This window comes from Juglans microcarpa x Juglans regia, chromosome 3S (assembly GCF_004785595.1).
Source record: "Juglans microcarpa x Juglans regia isolate MS1-56 chromosome 3S, Jm3101_v1.0, whole genome shotgun sequence".
Classification (NCBI taxonomy): domain Eukaryota; kingdom Viridiplantae; phylum Streptophyta; class Magnoliopsida; order Fagales; family Juglandaceae; genus Juglans; species Juglans microcarpa x Juglans regia.
The window spans coordinates 6,143,839-6,158,578 of NC_054599.1; the positions used below are offsets into that span (position 1 = coordinate 6,143,839).

General features: G+C 39.4%; 1 protein-coding gene across 1 annotated transcript; it reads left to right on the forward strand.

The window, feature by feature from the left end:
* Nucleotides 1-294: 294 nt before the first annotated feature.
* On the forward strand, nucleotides 295-1,949 carry LOC121257082 (heavy metal-associated isoprenylated plant protein 36). The gene is made up of 2 exons (XM_041157958.1): nucleotides 295-558; nucleotides 1,402-1,949. The coding sequence occupies exons 1-2, from the start codon at nucleotides 435-437 to the stop codon at nucleotides 1,707-1,709; spliced, it is 432 nt and encodes a 143-aa protein (XP_041013892.1). The 5' UTR covers nucleotides 295-434; the 3' UTR covers nucleotides 1,710-1,949.
* The last annotated feature ends 12,791 nt before the right edge of the window (nucleotides 1,950-14,740 follow it).

Consider the following 14,740-nt stretch of genomic DNA (forward strand, 5'->3'; position numbering starts at 1 on the left):
ATGCTGACACAGCTTCGCACTCATCCAAGTCATCAGCCCCATATCCATTGGAAACGAGAGTTTTTTTCAACAACAAAAGCCTCTTTTTTAGCATAATCCTCTTCACCCGTGCCTGATCAAGAGGTCATGAACTACGTGGTAAAGCATAATTAATTAGCAACATCACCAAGAAAAACCAATCAAAAGAAAAAGGTAAAGGAAGGACAGGAAAGAAGGCCGGAGCTTAGGGTTTCTAGGGAATCTAGCTAGCTAGCTAGGATTATCGATCGTAGACTTATATATATATATATAAGGCATTATATATCTGATCAGATAACGATCAACAAACTTATAGTTGATCAGAAGAAACAAGATTTCTAATCGATCGCTTTCAATATCATTATACAGATCGAGTATTAGTTATTTTGGGTGTTAAGTTGGGCAAGCTGTCATTAATGGCGGACATGCAAATTGTTCCTGCTTCCAAGAATGTGGAAGCACAGTACGTGGAGATGATGGTGCCTCTGTATTCTTACGGGTGTGAGAAGAAAATCAAGAAGACCTTATCCCATGTCAAAGGTAATTTATACACTGGATTTGATTCTTAAACATGATCTAATTCATGATATTGCTTTACCTACGAAAAATATTACAAGGTGATGATGAGTTTTATGACTTGAAGTTAAATTAATGATCTATGTTAAGATAATTAATATAAATATTAGAATTTATTTACTTCAATCAGTTTGGACAAATAGTGATTTCATGTAGTGTTAATAGAGTAGAGATTCTAAATACAAATCTTAACTCTATACTTCTGTAAAATAATTAATATGAGGAGTCCTACAACTATAAACGGATTACATAAAAATAATTCCACAAACTAATGTGGCTTTATGTGATCTATCATATCTGCTTTACAAGAAAACTAATTTTACAATCTGACAAATTATCGTGTTAAGCCATATCAGTTTATGAAATTATTTTTATATAATTACTTTGTGGTTAGAGTATTTTTCATTATATATTTTACGTGTTGGGACAAATGATGATTTCGCATATAAATTGAAAAAAAAAAAAAAGGGTATGTTTTGTTAGTAATTGAAATGGCCTAGCTACTTGTGCCTAGGCTTGGACTAGGGATGGGCATGAATATAATTTTCTAAAAAGGGCCAAGCCCAAAGGCTTTAGAAAGACTTCCATCTATTTTCATTCTTGGGTAGACTTGCCCAAAATTTGGTAATTTACCAAGAAATAAGACAATATATATTTTTATTTTGATTTTTATAAAGATTTTATAGCCTAAACTGATCTTCCATAGAAGTATATTAATTACTCTTATATAATTATGATAAATATATGGTTAATTTAAAATTATAAATGAGTACTAAAAATGTACACTTGATTTACGGTGCATGGCAGGGATATACTCAGTAAATGTGGATTATAATCAACAGAAGGTGACGGTGTGGGGAATTTGCAACAAATACAATGTGCTGGCCACCATTAGAAGCAAGAGGAAAGAAGCTCGTTTCTGGAATCCAGAAGACAACAATATCACATTATTGGAAGATGATGAAGAAGAATCATCATCACGGCCATCACCTAATTCACATGAATATTCTCGGCCAAGAGATCACTTCAGGCTTTCTTTGCCCTTCACCATGGTTCGATCTCTAAGCTGGAAATTAGCATGGAAGAAGGTCTTCACCAGATCCAATTCATTCTAAATTAGCAAATTCATGAGTCTAGTAGGATCAGGAACTAGTACTGCTGCTTAATTTTCCTGTCATTGATCCAACCAACCAAGCCATCGATCGAGTCTAAATTTGGCAAAATGCGCCATTCATGCGTATCTGATCATCTGTAAATATTTCAACTTTTTCCAGCATTAGACTTTTTTCTTGTTACTTTTTCATTTGAGACCCTCAAATTTAGACATGAATTTGAAGAGATCTTTCATTTTTGCCTAATCCTATTTGATTTTATTAGATCCGTACAAGCTGATCTTTCACCTGCTTTGAACTTAATCCCAAAAGGGTCAGCATGTTAGGCAGGCATGCGCGGAGTCGCCTATAGTATTAGTGCACAAATGGCCGTATTCATAAGTCAAGCATGTTAGGTGGTTTATCATAATTGAATTTTTCGTGTGAAAGTACCGAACAACGAATAAAGATAAATGATATTTGCAGTTTTAAGGTGTGCAAGTTTTACGTATTTTCTTTAAAAAAAATAGATAAATATGAGATTTATATTTTAAAAAGAAATTATTTTTTTAATGATGGGCCTAACAATTTTCGAAAGGGAATGCACATAGCTTGCCTTGCACACTTTAGAATCATTATATCTAATATTACTCATGAATAAGTACGAGTTTGATTTTGTATTAATGGCGAATGAAATCAACATAGTCTCAAAAATTGAATTAAATCGAGAATAAATAGGACATAATGATGTGAGCAACTTTCACAATCAAACTTTCATGATCGATCTAAAAGCTAGCACTTCCACATGAAGATAAGAGCTGGGAGTTTCAGCTTGCTTTTTAACGTTACTAGATAAGGATATAACAGTACTGTGAACTTTGAGTTGTATATGTTAGCAAGACGCGTACGACAAGTTAAGTTGTTGCTTGTGCTGATCATCAATCGTGATTCTCCAAAGTTTATGGCCAGTTTGTGTTCATGAGAATATACCATCTAAAAACAATCAATAATTGTTTATGTCTGTATTAAGAATCTTTATATGGCTGATCTGTTTTGTAAAGATTTATACAGAGTGCATGTTTGAGATTGTGATGAGAAATATAGCTTATAGTTTTAGGACTTATCTAGCTTATAACTTAAATAATAAATTCTACTATTAAAAATTTTTTTACTGATTGGTAAATTTATTTTTAAAACACTTTTAAATATGTTACGTTTATTTGGAAACAAATTAGAAAGTGATTTCTAATGTAAAAATTACGATTATTTAAATTTTGAAAGATTATGACCATATATATCCTTGAAAGTTGCAATTATCTTAAAGTTGTATGTGAATTTTCATCTATTGACAATCTTTTCAAAATTCGAATTATGTTTCGCATTATCCTAAAAAGTACATTTAAGAAAAATCATCAAAATGATGTTTTTTCTCAAATGCATTTTTCAACTTATTTGAGATAAAAAGTGTTTTAATATGTAACATTCAAACAACCTGTTTTTTTTTTTTTTTTTTATCAAAGAGCTTTTAAGACTATTTAAACTCTTTTTAAGACTCCTACCGTAACCCCAAATAGGCCCTAAATATTGCTAGGCTAAAACACATTTTGCTCACATTTTAGAATCTACATTCACACACACACACACACATACACACACACACACACACACACACACATATATATATATATACTTGAATCGTCTTTCTCTGGTGAGAGAGATCGATGAAGTTGAAGAGTAATTCAAAGGTTATTCATTTTTCATTTTTAATGTTCAAACTCAAAATATACTTTGGAAGACATCACAAGGTTATCGCATATTTACTAAATATATATATGTGTGTATAAGTTTCTTTTATTTTCAAGTCGGTTTGGACTAAATATATATGTGTGTATAAGTTTCTTCTATTTTCAAGTCGGTTTGGAGAGTACAAATATGACACATCCTTACAAATCAAATCATGTTATATATTCGCAATATGGAAAATGTAGTCTTAAAACTTAAAAGTATAATATTCATTTATGTCCCTAAGATCATCAGTTAATAGGTTCAATATTGGAAATTAATATGATGATAATGCCACCATAGCATTACATTCTTTTTTTTTTTTTTTTTAAATAAAAAAAAGGTGAAAAGGTGATTACACAATTGACACAAGACAAGAAACATTTGAATCAGCAAACATAGAACGTGGTGAATTATTGTAACCTTAATCATTATTACTACCATTGGCGCGTAACCTAACCTAGAACAGTACAAATTGCATGGGGACCATGTTTCCTCTTTTCCCCAATGCCAATATATATCATAAAGTAGTACTATTATCGATCCCACACCATTGTATAAATTTGGCTGCGTTTTGACATGATCGCCACCAAAATCAATTTTCTATATTTCAAAGCCATTGCTAGCTAGCTGGACTAATTTGAAGCTTTTGATCTTTGAATTGAGGTTTCAAAGCCTGCAGCCAGTGATCTTGCTTTCTAGAGGTGATTTCACCGGCCACCTAGTACTACTTAAAAGAAAGAAGGAAGAAGATGATGATGGTGGCTATTGCGGCGGAGCTCTTGAGGGAGTATGCAGCGGCGCTTACAAGGGTGACCGAGAGGCTTCTACCACCGCGGCATGGCATCATACATTTTCATGGTCTTAGAAATCTTCGCCTGAGTTCTCCAGCTTCAAACCAAGACTCCTCCTCCTCATTCGTTCTTTATTTTTAGTTTCTCATGATATCTAATTAGTTTTAGTCATGAGTACTTCCCAATCTTCAATTCTTCATGTATTTTTTTTTCTTTTTCTGCAATCTTGATGCATGCTTTTGGGGAGGTTTTAGATTGGGAGTTGATCACAGGTAAGAACAATACATGATCAGATTTTCTGATTATTATCTCAGATTCATTCCTTATCACGAAAGTTATAATAATGCAATGAATGAGCGCTTGTGCCTTTCCTTTTCCTTTGGAATTTTGTTTTCTTTCTTCCTTAAAAGTGAAAAGGGTGCATGGTGGCATCAGCAATCTTTAGAGACGAATATCATGAAATGAAGTACTACAATATATACTCTCTAATTGTCTAATATCTTAAGAGTTTTTTTTAGTATAAACCCCATATATATGAACATTAAATACTATATTTATTTTATTCTGAATTGAATTATCCAATTTGATCAAGTAATTAATTAAAAATAGTACAACTAGATATAATTTTAGTGTGTGCAAATCTCGTACACTCACTTTAAAAAATGTATAACTCAGTACTATGAAAAAGTTGATTTTTTTTTTTATATATATAGATTCCACATTTGTCTTATTTTTTATAAATGAGTATCCGAAACTTATACACTTTATGACTCTAAATATATATATATATATATATATATATATATATATATATATATATACACATATGGGGGAATGATGGTAATTAGTAAAGTTGTGGGATCTCTCTAATGAAATTAGTGTCACTATTAACAACACTAGGAATTTATTTGAACCTATCTTCTTTGATTGTCGGCCTACCATCAAGATCAATTCCTCGGTTGGTAGAATAATTACAGCATATTATTATAGGTGTTGTTAGTCAAACTCAATCACTATTATTCTCTTTGATTTCCTCCTCCGATCCCTCAAAAACTATTAGCTTCATGGAATGATTATATAGAAAAAGATAAGAAAAAAATAATAATACTAATACAAAATTTATTATATAGAAATATATTTATATCAATTAATTATGAGTTATATATAATCAAGAATAAATCGTCCTGCAGCCTTTTGATGTTGAGAATTTAACTGAAAAAATAAATAAAGGATACATTTAATTAGTTGGTGCTATTAATAAAGCTTGCGCTATAAATTAAGCAATGTATATCCTATGAACGCATTCCCATATATATATATATATATATATATATATATATATATATATATATATATATATATATATATATATATATCTAGCATTAGTAAGTGTGATTGATGAAAATTACAAAGTTTAAACAAATACTCTCTATATATTTATATCTACCGCGAATAATGCTTACTATATAAGAATTATTCCCGAGCATTTGATTATATTTTATTAGATTAATACTAGATACAATCTTAAGTATCCAAGCATGCGCACTATATTTGAAAAATAGTGTAGCCCACAATTAGAAAATGGGATTATTCTTGTGAGTCTTAAATCATTTGTCCACTTCTTTTTAAAGAAAATATGTAGAACTTGCACGTATTAAAAGTGTATAAATCATTCTCATTTTACTAACAATAAATTAACCATGACTCCTAATATTCAATATCAAAACAAAATATTGTTTCACACAATCATGAAAGTCAGTGGTCAAGCCAGTTGTTTTAGTGGCCAATACTAGTGGATGAGTAATACTAGATATATTCACGAGTTGTATAAGTGTCACACATTCTTTTTAAAAAACTAAGTAAACATTATAGGATCTACATAAAAATAAATGTGCAACGATTGTACACTCTATAACTGTAAATATCATTTCTCACTAGTGAATAGTTCAGCTTTTTATTTGAAATTTAAACAATTCGATCAGTGGGAGATCGCGTTTAATTACAAAAATATACTTGTAAAAACAATATTAGAAAAGTAGCAGAATGTCTATTTAATATTTTGAAAATCGATATTTATACAATTTTTTCATTACCCATTTTACAATGGATACTAATCTGGAAATTTATTGTCTTCTCTTCCTTAAAAGTGAATAGGGCAGTGGCATCAAGAAACTACAAAGATCATGAACATAATAAAATGCCATTGTGAGAAAAGGTAAGATCTGATTATGGTGTGTGGGATATTTGATTAAGAGAAATTGATATGGCTTCTTGTGATATTTTAGATCTATTAATTTACAATAAAAATAAATTTATAATCTATCGTACCATATTAAAACACGTTAATTTATGAGTTTATTTTTTTTAAATCTCTTTATAATAAAAATATTTCTCTCTTATTAAACTTTACTTAGAGAAATTGTATATACCTTTAAAAAATTATATATGAGCTAATGATGGGAAGTGGTAAAGTTGTGGGATCCCTCTAAATTATATCATTATTGGCTGCAACATGGTTGATTTATTTGAACCTATCCTAGTCTTGGTTTTGTTTGATACAATAATTACAGCATTATTATAGCTGTTTTTTGTCAAACCCCAATCACTATCCTAATTGATTGTCCTGCCCCTTAAAAACTATTTGCTCGTTACAAATGATTACATAATTCTTCACGCGAAAGATAGATAAATATATAAACTGGATCTAACAGTTTTTATAATTGCTCGACAATACTACTAGAAACCTTTTGATGTCAAGAATTTTACTACAATAACCAAAAAAATGTCTATCCTATGAATTAATCATTCCTATAAACTTGGGTATAGAAGACAAAACCAATATGAAATACCGCATCATATATTTTGATGAAAAATGCTAACTGTACTTGTTAACGTCGTGTTACGCATATCTTTGGGCCAAGCTTTAGCAACTCAGGTTTTTAGAAATGGGCTTGCAAAAGATAAAGGAGAGTGCAACTAGGAGTAGACGACCTTGGGGTCGGGGAACCTCCGATGCCAAAGTTAGTAAGTATTCTTGGAAGTTTGTAAATGAGTATATGAGTCTAGGGATTAGAGAGCTTCTTCGTACCTGGAGCTTGCTATTTATACCATGGGTTGGGGGTGCAAATCGTTTTTGTTTCCACAAAGTTCGTGTCTTCCTTTCTGTTTCCATTGTCAGAACTTCTTTAATGCGGTGTGGCTCTACTACGGCTCCATAAATGTGGCGTGTAGCTCGACAGCAGTGCCATTAATGGGGTATGGTTTCCTGACTTTGCATCTAGTCTATATGGGTCGTAGATGATCTGATGCCAATGGATCGAGGGCCCTCCGCATTTCCCGCTGCGCTCTGTGCAAGTCTCTCAGTTCTGAAGGCAACTACAGATTGACAGGCTAATATGTCTTATCGACTATTTGGCGCCTCTCCCTGGTAAATATTCCACCACCTAAGCGGACTTGGGGGCCATTGGGCCAAGGTCCAGTGGGCTTTGAGAAGTGAGGAAAATCCCCTCAAAGTTACCTCGCCAATTCCTCTCGGGCGGGTCCGAGGGGAATTCTTCCTTCATTCCATAACCCTTTACTTCGCTAGATTACCCGGCCCTCTTCGTCGTGTGATGAGCAACTATTCACATTACACCCATGTGGCCATATGGCGTCAGTTACGTTTTCGCACTAAGTGGTGCCCCTTCGATTTTTGAGTCATGACTTCGTGTTACGCAGCCATTAATTTTGCCTATCGTATCAACAGATATACTTTGCAGTAGTTGTAATAATCGAGAGATTCTGATACTTTTGAAGGGACACGTGGTTCTACGTAGAGTTATGGCACCTCAGGAGTTCAAACGTCAACCCCGCCTATATAAAGACCCTCATCTACGCTAGGAAATCCATTATACTCATTTTGCCTTTTACTTTGCATTTTGTGCTCCTTGTTCCGCTGTTTGAGTTCTTTGTTCTTTCATTCCTCTCCAATTTTCTCCCGAAATCTTCATGCCCTATTGGACAGGTTGGGTCCTCCAATGGTGCTCAAGCAACTGTGGGCCATGGTGGTTCCATTCTGGATGATTTCGCCGGATATTCCTGGCGGTGACCCTCGCTAAATTGGAGGAGTTGAAGGTGGCCTACAGGGTCCTTTCGAAAGAAGAGTTCGTGGTGCCTTTCCCTACCCAGGGAGTGGTGGACTCCGAGAGTTATGGAACCAAAGTCGTGGTATACCCCGCCATGTTCTCTTGCGGTCTTAGATTGCCATTTTGCCATAAGGGGTGAGAAGCTTCTTTGAGTTAGCGCTTGCTCAGCTTCTTCCCATTGCATGGAGGATTCTTGTTTCATGTTGCGTTATCTAGCACCGCGCATTGGAGGAGGCTGGGTCGGACTTCTCGGATCTCACAGCTCGAGAGTTCTTCATTACTCACAACATTGTGCGGAGGGTCGTCATCTCTACAGCTTCCAACTGGTCCAAGAATTAGTTCGGTTGGAGGCGCAACATGCTGTGGTGAAGGGATATACCCGCTAACTCTTCTTCTTGACGGGCGATGGATGGGAGTTCCCGATTGGACAGACCCTCAAGCGCCTGTTTCATGTGCACGCCATCTAGGGTACCTTAGATGGGGACACAAACCGCCACCCTAAATCGACCCCAGAGGAGGAACTCAGGCTCCAAGTTGTTCGAGCCTAGGTGAAGGCACATCCAGGCAACGTTTCTTTGCCGATATCTGCCCCCTACAACCAATTTGCGCTCTGACTCGAGTTTTCCCGTAAACTCAATCACGTTGCTTGCTTGTGGTCGCTCCCCTAGTTTGTCGATAGAGGGGAGGGGAAAGAAGTCCCGGAGGATCTCACCGGCCCGCTCCGACTTTGATAATGTCCCATCCCTCCGGGGGAACCGTCAGTTATGGCGCTTTTCATCCTAGTGGCCCCAAGGGCCCTCGAAATGATGGTGATGATAGCAAGTTCTACTCGCGCCTCGTTGCCGGTCCAAGGTGTCGCTGTCGAGGTTGCCCCCGTCATTGAGGTCACCCCCTCTGGAGGTGTCGAGGTGGTAGAGACTGACATTCTGGTTGAGAAAGCTATGGCGCCCAGTGTACCTGACGAGGGGAAGGGCAAGGAAGTCATTGAAGAAGTTCCAGCAGATCTTCGGACTACCGATTTGCCTAGCCACGCCGACCGACTTTGCAAGATGGAGGGTAGACTTTAGAGGCTATTCACAGGTGTAAAACTTTACTTGCAAATTCCTTAGACCCTTCTTTGTTTCTTTTCTTCGGTTCTGACTTTAATTTCTATGGTAGGGATTGGAGCGTCTGGCGGCTTTCATCGTGGACAGCCAAGAAGAGTTGAGAAATGATAACCAGGCTCTTCAATCGTTGGCTCAGTTGGCCTTAGGTTGTGCGGCCGTGGAGTGGACGCAGAAAGAGAAGGTCGAGGAAGCCCTTGCCGACCTGATAAGATCCTAAGGGGAAGTTAGTGAGCTCCGTATTGAGGCCTCGCTTAATTCCAAGGTGAGGGAAGTGTTGTAGCAGTCCCTTCACAAGTGCCAGACAGAGCTTGAGCTGCTGCAGGCCAATATCCAGAAGCTACATCAGCAACGAGATACAAACATCTAGTCGATCAAGTGGCTTAGAACTCAAGTTGAAAATACTAACGAGTCAGCGACATGAGGAGGAAAACCTTGGAGGAGGAAAGGCAACGAAGGAAAGATGCAAGGGCCGCCCAGGAAGTAACCAGGCTAGTTCTTGAAGCTCGTGAGGTTACCATTCGAGGTCTGTGGGAGAAGCTATCTTATGTTCGTGGTGTCCATGATGATGCGTGGGACTTCGGTTATAAAGATGGCTTATAACGAATGAAAACTCCCATTCTTCAGAGCCCCCAGTTCAACCTCAGGGTTATGAATGTGGGGGACTATTCCCCACATGAGGAGTCTTTGCAGCTTTATGATGTATCTTGTTTCTTGTAGCTCTATGTCGTTCGGATAGTCTGTTACTAAACCTGCTCCCACTCATTGACAATTGCGAGGAAGGTAAAAACTTTTTACTTCAGGTAGCTAAGGACTAACCCGCACTCCACCGCAGGAAGGATAAGGCAACTTTTAGGCCAACATTTCCCCTGTTGCCCCGCGAGGCGGTAATTCAGACAGTGATGTGGCTGATCCGCTCTTTCATCGTGATGGGGGTCAAGGTAAGTTATTCGAGCCACCTTGGGCCCTTCCCGCTATCCCAGATGAGGAGCTGAGCCACCTGCTCGCCTATCATCCTTCGTGGGGAGGTAGGTTGTTTGGGCAGTTCGTTTTGGACCCGCTCCCGCCCATTGACATCATAGGAAATGGTAAATTTGGGTCAGGCTAGCACTAATCTCACACTTCGTCATAGCAAGAGTCGGGATAAGTTATTCGGGTAGCCACAAAACTGATCCTACTCTCCACTATGGGAGGGACAAGACATCATTTTGGCATACCTTTCCCTATGGTATCCCGCAAGGAGGTAAGTCGTTCTAACAGTTTGTTACTGAAGCCGCTTCAGCCCATTGACGCTACGAGAAAGGTAAGTTTTTCTCTTCAGGAGGTCAAGGACCGATCCGCACTCTTCTGTGAGAGGGATAAGGCAACCTTTTAATCCTACATTTTCCTTTTTGTCCCGCAGGGAGGAAATTGCTGATGGAGTTCCCGTTTAGTGGAGTTTACTTTACTGATGGAGTGTGTCAATTTGTTTGGAGGGGAGAGTTCGCTTGGCGAGTTATGTTGTGCTCCTTAAATTGGCCATTGAAATACAAAAGTTTCTTAGGGCTCGCAATGGGTGCATGAAAACATATAAAATTATAATAATAAACCGGCTTAGCAATAATATTTTCGCAGATGCTCGACATTCCACAGGTGTGGAAATTCGTTTCCTTGGGAGTCCCTAAGGCGGTAAGAGCCCGGACGACTTGTGGCAATGGCCACATAAAGGCCCTCCCATCTGGGGCCTAGCTTTCCCTCATCTATTTTTATCGTGATCCGATAGGCCCACAGGACGACAGGAAGTTCTTCTGCCCATGCCTCATTTTTATCATCAAGTCGTTTCTTTTGCATTCCCATCAGTATTTTATTGGTTGCCTTGACTTGTCCTTTAGAATGGAGATGCCCAGGGGATAAGTATTGGAACTCGATCCCCAGTTCCCGGCACCAATTGAAGTAGTGGTCAGAATTGAACTGCCTCCCGTTATCCAATATGATGGTGCGTGGGACACCAAACTTGCAAACTACCGACTTCTATGGAAACAACGTGATGTTGTTCGTTGTGATGGTTGCTAGGGCTTCAGGTTCGGCCCACTTGATGAAGTAGTCCACAGAGACTACCACAAATTTGACTCCCCTTTTGCCCGGGGGAGGGGCCGACTAAGTCGATTCCGATTGGGCGAGAGGCCAAGGCAACATGATTGATGTCAACTCCTCCGACGGACAATGGGGCATCCTCGCATACTCTTGGCACTTCCACTACTTCCGCGCATAGTCCTTAGCGTCCCGCAGGGCCTGAGGCTAATAATAGCCTGCTCTCATTGCCTTTACGGATAACACTTTTCCTCCCGAATGATTTCCACAAATCTCTTCATGTATTTCTACTAACACTTACTGTGCTTGTTCAAGGGAGGTGCACTTTAAAAGAGGCGTCGAGTGACCCCGCCAATATAGGACTCCCTCGATCATGGTGTAGTATGCTGCTCTATTTCTAATCTTCCTTGCCTCCTGTCGATCCTCGGGTACCTCGTTGGTTTCAAATATCTGATTATGTCTCCAGCCCAGGGGCTCTGGACCGTATGGTGTCAACTGCGCCAACTTGTCCTCTTTCTGATTTTCTGTCCTCGGTACTTGCTGGATTTGGAAGTACTTGAAGAGGGGGCGGTCGACCTCTACTAATGCCAGATATTTCTTCAATTTTTTGCTTTTTACAACGAACTCCCCTTGCACTTGATTCACCACTACCTGAGAGTCAACCCATACTTCGATCTCGGTGGCGCCTAGAAGCCTGGCCACTAGTAGCCCTGAAAGTAACGCTTCATACTCCGCCTCATTATTCGTCGTTTTGAACGCCAATTTGATGGCGTAATTGTTTTCTTCTCCTTCGAATGCAATGATATGCACCCTCACTCCCCCTCTAACCTGACAAGATGAGCCGTCAATGAATACTTGTCAGGGCTTTACAAAAGGTGCATCATCGTTCTCTTTTGGGAAGCCAGTGAATTCAACAACAAAATTCGCTAACACTTGCCCCTTTATGGTGTTTCGTGGCGTATAGTTAATGTCGAACTCGCTCAATTCTATTGCCTAGTTCATAAGTCGGCCCGAGGCGTCCGATATTTGCAACACCTTTTTTAGAGGGGTTTCCGTAAGAACTCCCACTGGGTGAGCATGAAAGTATGAACACAACTTGCGCATAGTTACAACTAGTGCAAAGGCCAGCTGCTCTATGCGGGGTTATTTGGCTTCAGCTCCCAGATACAACTGGTTGGCGTAGTAAACCGGCCTCTGGACCCCTTCTTCTTCGCGTACCAATGTTGAGGAGGCAGCTTGAGGGGAAACCGCCAAATACAGGGTTAATGTGTCTCCACATAGGGGTTGGCTAAGGAGCGGTGGACTTGTGAGGTAACCCTTGAGGGTTTTGAATGTCTGGTCACACTCGTCATCCCACACTTTTTCTTTTCACAAGACTTTGAAGAAGGATAGGCATTTGTCGATTGATCTTGATACGAACCTATTGAGGGCGGCTATTCGCCCAACCAGCCTTTGTACTTCGTTAATGTTCCGAGGTGGGACCATGCTGAGAATGGCTTCCACCTTCTCAAGGTTGGCTTTGATTTCGTACTCGGACACTATGAATCCCAAAAACTTTCCCAACCCAACACCGAAGACGCATTTCACTGGGTTCAGCTTCATATGATACTATCGTAGTATTGCGAAGGCCTTCCTCAAGTCGCTCAAGTGTTGTTCTAGGCTTCTGCTCTTAACTAGCAAGTCGTCTACATAAACTTCCATGTTTCTTCCTATCTGATCTTTGAACATACGATTGACCAATAGCTGGTAGGTGGCGCTCTCATTTTTAAGCCCAAATGGCATCGCCTTGTATCAATATAGGCCTCAGTCGATGATGAACGAAGTTTTCTCTTCATCCTCGGGGTTCATGTGAATCTGGTTATACCCAGAATAGGCATCCATAAAACTAAGCATACGATGGCCCACCGTGGAGTCGACTATCAGATCAATGCGAGGGAGAGAGAAGATGTCATTCAGGCAGGCTTTGTTGAGGTCGGTGAAGTCGACGCACATTTTGCATTTATCGCTCGGCTTCTTTACAAGCACTACATTGGACAACCACTCCGGGTAATAGGTTTCTCGAATGAACCCTGCGCCCAGCAGATGATCCACTTCCTCGGCTATGGCAACATTCTTTTTCACACTAACGCTTTGACCTTTTTGCCTTACTCCTTTGGCCTTTGGATCTATGATAAGTTCATGCTGGATGATCTCAGGCGTTATTCTAGGCATATCTTCATAGCTCCAAGCGAATACATCCTGGTGCTCAACGATGAGTTGTCGCATGGCGCTTCGAGCTTTAGATGTCATTTCGCTGCTAATCCTTACTCTGACTTATGGCCGATCTGGGTTGAGGGTGACAAGCTCCAATGGTCTGATTGATTCTGCCTTCCGGAGCTCCTGCTCATCTCGAACTTCGCTTATGACCTCCGCGCAGTTTGGAGCTAGCGGCAAGGTGCCAGCACCCCCTATAGGGTACACCTTGCTTACCCCACCGTTCGTTGGCATCTCTTTGCAGGCATGTGTATTGCTTATTTCTATTGTGCCCTTCTCACTCCCTTATACATGACTCTCTTGCTGATTAATCTCCATGCCATTGATAGCACTAGCAAGCTTCTAAATGGAACGGGTTGCCTCAGGTGTGCGAAGTACACGTAAGATCTATAACAATGCCACATACGACACCACTATTAATGTCTTATTTCGCACACCTTTGGGTGAAGCTCCAGCAACTCAAGTCTTCAAAAATGGGATTACAAAAGATGAAGGAGAGTGCAACTAGGAGTGGACGGCCGAGAAACCTTCAATGCCAAAGTTAGTAAGTATTCTTGGAAGTTTGTAAATAAGTAAAGGAGTCTAAGGATCAGAGAGCTTCTTCGTACCTGGACTACAAAAGTTGTCTTTATCTCCACAAAGTTCGTGCCTTCCTTTGTTTCCGTTGTCAAAACTTCTTTAATGCGGCGTGCCTCTGCTATGACTCCATAAATGTGGTGTGTAGCTTAGCAGTAGTGCCATTAATGCGGCGTGGTTTCCTGACTTTGCGTTTGGTCTATATGGGTCATAGATGACTTGATGCCGATGGATCGAGTGCCCTTTGCATTTCTCACTGCGCTCTATGCAAGTCTCTGGGTTATAAAGGCGGCTGCAAACTGTCAGGCTGATCTGTCTTGTTGAATATTCGGTGCCTCTCCCTGATAAATGTT

Bases quoted from the DNA above. Each gene is read 5' to 3' on its own strand.
- LOC121257082 (XM_041157958.1), top strand. From the start codon at position 435: ATGGCGGACATGCAAATTGTTCCTGCTTCCAAGAATGTGGAAGCACAG. The intron at 559-1,401 runs GTAATTTATACA...GGTGCATGGCAG, and splicing joins GACCTTATCCCATGTCAAAG to GGATATACTCAGTAAATGTG.